Source organism: Anomaloglossus baeobatrachus, chromosome 7, assembly GCF_048569485.1.
Source record: "Anomaloglossus baeobatrachus isolate aAnoBae1 chromosome 7, aAnoBae1.hap1, whole genome shotgun sequence".
In the NCBI taxonomy this organism is placed as follows: Eukaryota; Metazoa; Chordata; class Amphibia; order Anura; family Aromobatidae; genus Anomaloglossus; species Anomaloglossus baeobatrachus.
In genome coordinates this window covers 250,023,628-250,035,653 of record NC_134359.1, presented here as the reverse complement: position 1 = coordinate 250,035,653, position 12,026 = coordinate 250,023,628, and the positions used below count along the sequence as shown (strand labels likewise).

Below are 12,026 nucleotides of genomic sequence, written 5' to 3'. Positions count from 1 at the left end.
CAAAGCTGCTCCCTGTCACCGCTCCCGGGATCCCCGTCCAGAGCAGCGGTGGTGTCCACAAAATCACCACAATCGTGGGTGGCGTCACGGACAATATCCCCAAAACCAAACCACCCCTTTTCACTCATGGGCGAGGAGCGCCGCTCGAGTCCCCGGGATCCGGCCCATCGCTCGAGCCACCGAGCAACGGCAGTAGCAGCCGGACCCGAGCAGTGGGAGAGCGCAGCGTCCCCTCCTCCGCCCGCGACAACTTGGCGTCACGAACAGGATCCTACCGTTCTACCGATTGGTGGAAGTGCGCCTTGTGTGACCGCTGGAGGTGTCCGGCCGGAAAATTTGAAAAGCCGCCATCTTGGGCGCGAAGAGTTCCCGCTCGAGCGTCTCCTCAAGTAGTGGAGGTGCGAAGGCCAAAACCCCGCCCCGATAGAGGAGGGGCCGGAAAGAAACTAAGGGGGACGAAATGGCGACTGGTCGCATGTGAGCGCGGCTATAAAGGCAGGGATGCCAGGACTCTGTGGCCATCTTGTTCCTGGGAGAGGCCGCCAGCAAGATGTACATGCCATCCCGAAGCACCGTAGCCCCCGCGCCTGGCACCGCGGCATGGGTGGAGATCCGGACCGCGCAGCTCCAACAACGGCTGCAGGTCAAGATGCAGCTTCTCTTGGAGGAGTGGAAGACCGACATGGCGGAGGTTATAGCGAGCGTGCGGAGACGCGAGGAGGAAGTTGCGGAAGGGAGGGTGAGTGACCCATGCCCCGGTACCCCTAGTGGGTCGGTCATCGTGGCTGCGGGACCCGGTCTGAACCCCCTCGCCCTGATGCCTCCCTCGCCACCCGTCCCGGCTGCCGTGACCCCGCCACTAGGCCCGCTACCCCCACAACCGGTAGCGATACCCAGCATGTCCGCCCAGGCGGACCGACCTGTAGCCGGAGGCCGTAGCCGACCGGAGGTGCTCCCATGGAAAGCCCTGAAGCCTGAACCGGAGGCACCCCCCGAGAGATTTCCCGAGCCGGAGCCGACAGCCCGCTCCGTGCCGAAGGCCCAGCAGAGGAAAGCCCCTGTGCCCATCCCCCACACCTCGGTTGAGGTTGCGCCGGGTTGCCGCTGCAAGGCGCCGTCCAAGGCCAAGTCACCGCGGGACCTTCCGCCCAGATCACTAGCAGTGGGCAATGTCCAGAAGGTCTCGCGGGGCCCGACTCGTGCGCCGGAGCTCGCAGCAGCGCCATATTGGGATAGGGAGCCGGTACCGTTGGGCCCGGAAATCGAAGAGAGGGAAAGGAAGAAGGCAGAGATGGTGGCCCGTACAATCCGGGAGAAGGAGAGCCTGAGACAAGCGACCTTCCGTGTCCGGGGCCCGTTGTATGAGGGGCAGGTGAGGCGGTTTGATGTCCGCCGGGGCTATGGTTTCATTTATGAACCGGACCTGGAGGCCGAAGTCTTTATAGCCCGGCGGGATGTTAATGCTCACCTGCCAGAAGAGCACCCAGGCCGGAACCTGATGCCGGGAGATCTGGTGCAGTACACCCGGCACTGTGGGGAGAGGGGGTGGTTTGCGTTGGACGCCAAGCTGAGGGGCAGCAATGAGGCCCGGGTGTCCGCCGCACTCTCTCCCCCAGCAGACACCGAAGAGTCAGAGTAAGGGCAGCGGAGTCCCGTTGTCACCGTCCCCGTTGGGACCACCAGTGTGTGTTTAAAGTTTGAAAGTACCGTTTAAAGTTTTTGAAAGTTTTTGAAGATATGAATGATAAGTCAATGATAACCGTGAAAAGTCACCTGATTGCAACCTGATTTGGAACCGGTCGTAGCCGGCAACTGGTCCCCGTTGGGACCCCCCCTTTTCCAGTTACACATAGGAACTCCTATGAACAAGCCTGAGAACTTGCAAGGCAACCACAAACTTGTGGCCTGTAAATAAAAATGTTTTGTTATGGCTTCTACCGTTACCGCCTCCGGAGAGGCAGATTGGAGGAAGGGCCAGCAGTGGAGCAGGCTGGGGCCCAGCCACCACCGGAACCGGTGGCAATCCTCTGGGGGTTTCAGGGGTTCCCCATGGACGTGGGTCCCCTGGAAAGGACAGAACCCGCTCGGGCAACTTGTGCAGGACTGGGGTCAAGGGGTGCTGCCCATTTGCTTAGGGGCAGCATCAGGGCCAGGTTGCTTGGGTGGTTGAGAGCGGAAGCCGTAACCGTTACGCAATGTTTTAAGTAAGAGTACCTCCCGATGTGGGAAGATGTTATTTTAACTGTATGTCTGTCACCGTTTTACCTTTTTATATTTTCCAGTTGGTGAAAATAAAACCGGTGTTGGACGGGCAGCCCGAGGACGGTCTGCATTAAACTAAGGGGGAATGTGTCGCCCTGGACAAACCAGGGGCCACAGAGAACAACACCACAACACCCCACACTCCCAGCAGGCACATCAAGGTTAGACAAAACCCTTGTTGCCCTCCTCCAGGGGCTGATGATCACACCAGGGGGTGGGCCAGGCGGTTGGTCCTGCCCACCGAGGAGTTCACAGTTCTGGAGGCGGGAAAAATAGACAAGTTAGTTTAGTGTTGGAGGTGAAAGTGAGCAGAAGTGAAGTAGTAGCAGAGCAACTGACTGACAGCGTCCGGGTGTGTGGCCCGGGCGAGACAGCAAGGTTGGCGGACGGTGGTGACCGTCTGCAGGAGTGGCTGATTGGAGTCTACCGTAAGGACCGTGGACGGGTGGTGGCCCGGCGGTACTGGACCGGTACGCAAAGAGAAGCCAGCACCAGTGGCAGGGGCTTTTCGGACCCCGGCAAGGCTAGGAGTCGCCGTGAATTTGCCGAATCCGTTAGTGAAGGGGACCTCCTGGGTTTCCAAACAGTCAAGTCCCGACAGAAGGCAACAGTCCAACCGAGTGAGAGAAACACCGCCACCGCCAAGGCAACCGTTTCTCAGGGCCAGCACCTGCGGGCAAAAGGGGCTCCTCCGGCCCATATCCAAGCCGGGGAGCGGGTTACCGGTGGGAACCCATCGAAACCGTACAGAGAGCGTAGGTGCAGAGAAAAGACAGTCACCGCTAACCTGCCGGGAGCAACAACACCGCAGCCGTCCGAGGGACCCGTCCATCCAGCCGCTTGTTTACCGTGAACTGTGTCATCATCATTGGTCTGAGTGAGTACCTCCGTACCGTGCGGCACAGCGCTGCCCCTGCGACCCTGCACCTCATCAGGCCCCGCAACCCGCCTGTCATCAATCCCTACCCCATCACCGGGCCCCGGGACAACCAACCCCCCTACCCACGGAGGGGAGAATTAACAACCAAAGCTGCTCCCTGTCACCGCTCCCGGGATCCCCGTCCAGAGCAGCGGTGGTGTCCACAAAATCACCACAACCGTGGGTGGCGTCACGGACAATATCCCCAAAACCAAACCACCCCTTTTCACTCACGGGCGAGGAGCGCCACTCGAGTCCCCGGGATCCGGCCCATCGCTCGAGCCACCGAGCAACGGCAGTAGCAGCCGGACCCGAGCAGTGGGAGAGCGCAGCGTCCCCTCCTCCGCCCGCGACACAGCTACTGTCCCTCTTTTTGCCATCCCCCTTTGATGATTGATGCTTCCGTCATGATCCACGTAGCTGGGCAAAATCGGGTGCCTGCGCAGTCATTCCCAGCTTGCACATACGCACTTTGCTCTGCCCAATGCCGGTAGAGCCAAAAACACAGGTGCGCTTGCGTGAGCCGGTGAGCTCTTTCACAATCTCGAAACCGTACAGAGAGCTCACCGGCTCGCACAAGTGCACGTATGTTTTTGGCTCTGCCCACAGTGGGGCAGAGTGAAATGCGCCTGCATGAGCTGGGAATGACTGCGCAGGCACTCCTTTGCTGATTGACATGGATAACACCTCCGTCATCATCCACATAGCTGGGCAAAATTGCGTGTCTCCGCAGTCATTCCCAGCTCATTTTGCCCCGCTATGTGGATGATGACAGAGTTGTCATCCACGTCAATCAGCAAAGGAGTGCCTGCGCAGTCATTCCCTGCTCATGCAGGCGCATTTCACTCTGCCCCAATGTGGGCAGACCCAAAAACATAGGTGCGCTTGTGCGAGTCGGTGAGCTCTCTGTACAGTTTCGAGATTGTGAGAGAACTCACCGGCTCACGCAAGCGCACCCATGTTTTTGGCTCTGCCCGCATTGGGGCAGAGCGAAGTGCGCCTGTGCAAGACGGGAATGACTGCATAGGCACGCGATTTTGCCCAGCTACATGGATCATGACGGAGACATCAATCATCAAAGGAGGATGGCAAAAGGAGGGACAAGAGCCGAAAAAGAAGATGCCCATCCAACCAGAACGGTTCATTTACATATGTGGTGGCAGATTTTACAAAGGAAATTGTGTAATCTACAAGGGGAGTCAGGGAATAAGGTGCACCTTCATAGAATGTAGCCCAGGAGCTGCAAAAGGTGCTACTTTTGATTCAATACTGAAAAAACTGGTGACAGGTTGCCTTTAAAAAATATATTTGTGAAGGATACTGCAAATGAGGCTTGAAATTTAAAATAATTTAATAAAGCTGGAAGTCAAAGTGTTTTGGTTTTTTTTTTTTTTAAAAAAAAGCAGTCAAAAGTGCGTCACTCTTTTTCTTAACTTTTGCCTGGTATTGCAACTCCCATTAATTAGGTATTCCCAAAATCACAATATGGTTTTATAATGATGTACACATATATTTATTGATTTGTGCGCTGGACAATCCTCCACAATACAGTCTCTGTCAGCTGGTATCTTGCTATCATAGCTGTGCTGAGTCTAGAGTTAAGCTTCTACTGGGAGTGATGATGTCTTGGAAAGAGACAGAGCCTTCTCTATTACACTGAAAGCTTGTACCAGAAAGAAGCAGTGTGTGTCTGGTGGTTACTAATGTACTGCAGGATAGAGCTGTAAATACAGGGGGCTGAGAGAAGTTATATACTGCAGGATGGGCTATAAATACAGGGGACAGAATGGAAAGCTCTATTGCAGAATCAGGCTGTGACTACGTGGTTGAGAGTAGATATATAGTTCTGGCTGAGCTGTATTTAGAAGAGACAGAAATGAAAGAGACACTTCAAGATCGAGCTGAATACAGGAAGCTGAGTGGATATACTCAATTATGGGGCTACAGTGGTCTCAAAGGAGACATATACACTGAGAAGCAAAAGGGTAACAATGTTTTGAACTTTGGACTTTCAGGCTCCATATCTCACCATCCAGTGAAGCTTTGAGCGTGAGACTGCCTTAATTTTATAGACAATCTTGTCTAGTTCATACATACATTTAACTTGCAACTATTTAGCATATGATTAGTTATGCAAAGTCTTGTCATGTCACTGCATTGTTACTGTTTTGCTTCTAGTGGTGGAAAAATATTTTTCTTTCCATATACTAATAATTACAATCTGTTCTCACATTCCCTAATAGTTCAGTGTGTTATTATGTTGATTTCCAAACAAAAGGTCACTGGTTTGAATCAAGAAGGAGCCATGAAGAAGATTTCCCAAAAAAAGAGAAAGTGTATTATGTGAGGCCATGACAGTTGGAAGAATACAAAAATGAAGTCCGGCCATCCAGTCAAAAGCCAAGAGGTGGACGTCCAGGCAAAGTATCGGAGTCAACAAGTTGTCTCATCATAAGGTCTATCGGTTCTGGCACGACAAACACGGTAGTGGAGGCGGCTCACATGCTTCATAATAGTGAGATCACAGACGTCCATGCAAGCACTGTGTACAAGTCTGTTATGGTGGCCCGAAGAAGACTTGACTTCAATATCACCATAAGAAATGTCGTCTTGAGTTTGCAAAAAAGTCTTAAAAGTCAACAGTACAAGATTGAACACAACGGTGATTTGGAGAGGTGAGACGAAAGTCAATAGACTTCTTCTCTGATGGGTGCAAATGGGTCTGGAAGAACCAAGGGATTAAAGCTAGCAGATCAAGACATTGAAGGAACTATCAAGTTCTGTGGAGGAAGCCTGATGATATGAGGTTGTTTCATAGCCAAAGACATTTCACACTTTGACCAGGATGGATGGTGGTCTCAAAGCTGAGCTATATGTGAGTATCCTACAAGACACGCTACTTCGTACTCTTGAGTATAAATGGTTCAATGACAATGAAGTAGAGGTTCTAGATTGTCCCCAAAGTCCCCAGACCTCAACCCAATCCAACACTTGTGGGTAGAGTTGAAGAAAAAGATGTATTCAACCGCAAGTGAGCCGACCTGTATGCACCAACATCGGGAACGTGTAGAAGGGACCTGGGAGCAGATTTCAGTTGATAGCATGCCCAAAATGATTCAGGCAGTGTTCAAAGGAAAAGGTGGACTTACAAAATACTAACAAAATAATACAAATTTAGATTTTTATGAGCAAAACGGTAACAATGCAGTGACATAACAAGGATCTGCATAACTAATCATATGCTAAATAATTGCTAATCAAATTTATGTATGAGATAGCCAAGATGATTGTCTATAAAATGAAGGTCATCTCACAGTGGACGCTGTAGTGTATGGTGAGATATGGAGCCTGAAAGTCAAAAGTACAAAACATTGTTACCCTTTTGCTTGTCAGTGTATATGAAGCTGGATACATTGAGGAAGAAAATAGAGAGGAAAAAAATGGATAATGGTGCAAGAACCAAACTTTATGTTGGGCTTATTCTGTATATTGTGCATTTACTTTGCTTTTTACAAAAAAAATGCAATTTGGAACCGCTCTTTAAATTGAATGGGGTTGAGTTGCAATACCAGACACAGCCTATGTACTAGACAGGTGCTAATGTGAAGAAAAACAAAACAAAACAGATACTCCTATTTTTCTATTCTCATATAACCACTTTATATAAAGTATTGATTTTCACAAAATAGTTTAAGAAAATTGATTGCACACATGCACGTAAATTGCTTTGACATCTTTCGCAAATAAATTTGAGAATTACACACACATACTAAAAGTGGAAAAATGTAGCTAAAAATTGGCTTTTGAATGTGAGCGATGGGTAAAGATTTTATTTTTTACATTGATTGGCTAACTAAAAATGTATTTAGTTGCAAACCTTTTCCATGAAGAATAAACCTTCGTAGATTTACTGCTATAAATTAGTATGGTTATGCTATATACTGTATATATACTGCATTCAGACAATTATCGTATGTTGTCAGTGCTTAAATAAAAATGAATGGGATGATATGTGTGCTTAACCTAAAGGAAATCTGTCACCAGGTTTTTGCCACTTAATCTGAGAGCAGCATAATGTAGAGACAGAGACCCTGATTTCAGCGATGTGTCACTTACTGAGCTGCTTAATGTAGTTTTTATAAAATCACTGTTTAATCAGCAGGAGATTATCATTACAGGACTACTTGGCATGCTGCAGGTACTGGTAGTCCAGCATATTCCTAAGCTCTATATAACTGCTAGATCTTCAGCAGAGAAAACAGTGATTTAATCAAAATGACAGCAAACAGCTCAGTAAGTGACACGACGCTTGAATCAGGATCTCTGTCTCTACATCATGCTGCTCTCAGATGGGGGAGCAAAAACCTGGTGACAGATTCCCTTTAACTATGCAACAAGACTCCTTCATTTTTGTGAGCCTAAAGGCCGCTTTACACGCTGCGATATTGGTACTGATATCGCTAGCGTGGGTACCCGCCCCCATCTGTTGTGCGACACGGGCAAATCGCTGCCCGTGCCGCACAACATCGCCCAGACCCGTCACACTACTTACCTGCCTGGCGACGTCGCTGTGACCGGCGAACCGCCTCCTTTCTAAGGGGGCGGTTCGTTCTGCGTCACAGCGACGTCACAGCTGCGTCACTGAACCGCCGCCCAATAGAAGCGGAGGGGCGGAGATGAGCGGGACGTAACATCCCGCCCACCTCCTTCCTTCCGCATAGCGGCCGGGAGGCAGGTAAGGAGAGGTTCCTCGTTCCTGCGGTGTCACACGCAGCGATGTGTGCTGCCGCAGGAACGACGAACAACATCGTTACTGCTGCAGTAACGACATTTGAGAATAGACCCCCATGTCACCGATGAGCGATTTTGCACGTTTTTGCGACGATGCAAAATCGCTCATAGGTGTCACACGCAACGGCATCGCTAATGCGGCCGGATGTGCGTCACCAATTCCGTGACCCCAACGAGTTCGCATTAGCGATGTCGTAGCGTGTAAAGCCCCCTTTACATAAAGGTAAATGGATATAAATAGAGAGCTGAATGTTTTGTTACCAAGGAATTGTCGTAGATTTACCGTTATATAATGTGCAATGAAATATACAAAAAAACAGACGCGCTATGGGTCTATAATCTATACCGCAGGTCAGTTTCCGCACAGACATTTTTGACATTGTGTGGGGATGAGATTTTTTAAAGGAAACCTTTAAGAGCAATATGCACTCAGTACCACGAGCAGTTCTGGGTGTATATTGCTAATCCCTGCCTAACTGTCCCTGTATACACTAGCATAGATAAAGAGATCTTCAGGAAAAGCATTTTTAAGGATCTTTTATCATATGCTAATGAGGCCAGGGACTAGTTGCAAGGGCATTACTTCTCTTGACTAGTCGGCCCCCTTGGGCATGCTAACATGCTAATGAATGCGCAGCGTCAGAGGCATGGTCACTCTCACTTCCGCTGCCACCGCTGAATTTTGGCTCAGTGCACACAATCAAAACGCCGTACTTTGAGTCAGTGCGCATGATCAGAAGACCCAGCCACTTCCGGTCATGCGCACTACACTAGTTTGAAGCCAGGACGCGTACACCCGCCTTCACAGCGCACATGACCAGGGGTCTGGGACTTCTGACCATGCGTTGGGTGTGGTGGCAGCAGAGAGCCAAGATTGACCTCTGGCGCTGCACATTCATTAGCATGTCGGCACGCCCACAGTGGCGTCCTTACATGCTAAGGGGGCCGACTAGCCATGGAAACTAACGCCCTTGCAACTAGTCGCTTGCCTCAGTACCATATGATAAAAGACCTTTAGAAATACTTTTCTATAGATCTCTTTATCTATGCTATTAGATACAGGGATGGTTATTCAGGGATTAGAAATATGCACCCAGAACTGCTCGTGGTTCTGGCTGCATATTGCACCTGACAGGTTCCCTTTAAAATCTCATCCACCATCATTGCTGCTACTTTGATACATGCCCAATCTCCCAACTGCTGATGCGGACAGAAAATCTGCAGCATATCCGCTCCTTACCCTTGTAGTTTGAGTGTATGTTTTATTGTCTGAAGATTCCTTCTCATATTGATTCTTGTTTTCACCAGGTAAAATGGTGGAAGACTTCTGGGGTCCATCTAAGAAAGTTCTTGGAGATCTGAAGTTTCTAGACAGCTTAAAAGCATTTGATAAGGATAACATTAATCCTGTAATTATGAAAAGAATTAGAGAAAAGTTCATTAACAATGAGGACTTCCAACCTTCCGTCATTAAGAACGTGTCTTCGGCCTGTGAAGGTTTGTGTAAGTGGGTCAGAGCCATGGAAGTGTATGATCGTGTCGCAAAGGTGGTCGCTCCAAAACGTGAACGTCTAAAAGAAGCTGAAGCGAAATTAGCCGTCCAAATGAAGGAACTGAACACAAAGCGAGCAGAACTAAAAGCCGTGGAAGACCGCTTACAAGCCCTGAACGATGACCTGCAAGCTATGAATGCAAAGAAGGCCGAGCTAGAGAAGAACATAGAGATCTGCTCACAGAAGCTTGTACGTGCGGAGAAACTTATCAGTGGCCTTGGAGGAGAGAAAGATAGATGGACAGAAGCTGCTCGATTGTTAGGGGCAAAGTATACAAACCTCACAGGTGATGTCCTATTGTCCTCCGGTACTGTCGCCTACCTTGGGGCCTTCACAGTAGACTACCGGCAACAATGCCAAAGCAGGTGGCTTGTATTATGCAAAGAAAAGAAAATCCCAAGCTCAAATGACTTCAGCTTAAGTACCACCCTTGGCGACCCCGTCAAAATCCGTGCTTGGCAAATTGCTGGTCTACCGGTTGATTCATTCTCAATAGATAACGGTATTATTGTTTCAAATTCCAGGCGATGGGCATTGATGATCGATCCTCAAGGACAGGCCAACAAGTGGATTAAGAATATGGAAAAAAACAGCAAACTCTCGGTCATCAAATTGTCAGACTCAAATTATACAAGAAGTTTAGAAAATGCCATCCAGTTTGGTTATCCAGTGTTGATCGAAAATATCGGAGAAGAAATAGACGCCATCTTGGAGCCACTATTACTAAAACAAACATTTAAGCAACAAGGGGTTGAATATATTCGACTTGGTGAAAATATTATAGAGTATTCCAAAGATTTCCGAATGTATATGACCACACGTTTAAGAAATCCCCATTATCTCCCGGAAGTGGCGGTGAAGGTTTGTCTTCTGAATTTTATGATCACGCCGTTGGGTCTTCAAGACCAGCTTCTTGGCATAGTAGCAGCAAAGGAAAAGCCAGAACTAGAGGACAAAAAGAACCAACTCATCGTTGAAAGTGCCACTAACAAGAAACAGCTGAAGGAGATTGAGGACAAAATTTTAGAAGTTCTGTCTTCCTCAAAAGGAAACATCTTAGAAGATGAAACCGCCATTAAAGTGTTATCTTCATCCAAACTTCTGTCTGAAGAAATTTCGGAGAAGCAGCAGATTGCCACCGCAACCGAGAAGGAAATTGATGACACCCGAATGGGATACAAGCCGGTGGCTATTCATTCATCCATTGCATTTTTCTGCATTTCTGATTTGGCGAACATCGAACCAATGTACCAGTATTCTCTGACCTGGTTCATTAACCTCTATGTACACTCCCTCGCCCATAGTGAAAAGAGCGATGACCTTCAGACCAGAATATCGAACATAATACATCATTTTACTAAAAGCACCTACAACAATGTGTGCCGGTCTTTGTTTGAGAAGGACAAGCTCTTGTTTTCACTTCTCCTCACCATAGGAATTATGAAAGGAGCCAACAAAGTAGATGACGAAATCTGGCGCTTCCTCCTGACTGGTGGAGTAGCCCTCGACAATCCTTACCCTAATCCTGCCCCTGAGTGGCTGTCGGATAAATCTTGGTCTGAAATTGTACGTGCATCCAACCTCCAACCGCTCAACGGCTTTATGGAACACATTCAAAGCAATATTTCAAAATGGAAGAAGATCTATGACTCCGTAAGACCCCAGGATGAAACCTTCCCAGATGAATGGCAAAAATTAACGGGAATGAATCGCATGGTTATTCTCAGATGTCTTCGCCCTGACAAAATGGTCCCTGCAGTTCAGGAATTCATTGCAGAAAATATGGGCAAGACATATATCGAACCTCCAACGTTTGACCTGGTGGGAAGTTATAATGATTCCAACTGTTGTGCACCATTGATTTTTGTGCTTTCTCCTGGAGCCGACCCTATGGCAGGTAAAAAATATTCATCATCTGAGCTTATTGACCACATCTTAGTTCAATCAAAGAGCAATATATTTATTTTCTAATGCTTTCTAAATAAACATTATGTAATGCTCGCGGCCAATGTAGGGGCAGCAAGCAGGATTAGTGGACCCACTGGACCACAGGGGGAACCCAGGCTTACCCTTTAGTGGGAGGGTCTTAACTAAGCACCCACCGCGAGGGGGGCACCAGGTACCACTCCCAGGGCAGTGACCTGGACTGTGGCAGCTGACCCCCAGGACAGGAGACGGACTCTGGTACGGACACAGATGCAGGCAGGTACAGGTGAGAAGTCCGGGGCAGACAGGCAGGCGGGTACAGACAGGTATGGTAAGGCAGGTACAGGGTGATGAGTACAGGAATAATGGGACCTGACAACTAGTTAGACAGGACAATGACTATTTCAAGGTGTTGCGCAGTCACCTCCCCTAATGGGAGAGTGCCTTAAATACACAGTGCGCAACCCTGTATAACTCCACCCACACCACTGATTGACAGCTTTCTATGTACACTGTGCATAGGCATAATGCTGCTGATCATTGATGTGGGTGGGGTTATACAGAGCTCATGAATA

At 48.7% G+C, this 12,026-nt stretch overlaps 1 protein-coding gene across 1 annotated transcript in view; it reads left to right on the top strand.

Moving 5' to 3' along the window:
- Nucleotides 1–12,026, top strand: part of DNAH3 (dynein axonemal heavy chain 3) — a 594,186-nt gene that overhangs the window by 521,285 nt on the left and 60,875 nt on the right. The window contains exon 52 of the mRNA XM_075319752.1: nt 9,281–11,422. Coding sequence (XP_075175867.1) covers nt 9,281–11,422 — 2,142 coding nt within the window. The remainder of the gene's footprint in view (nt 1–9,280; nt 11,423–12,026) is intronic.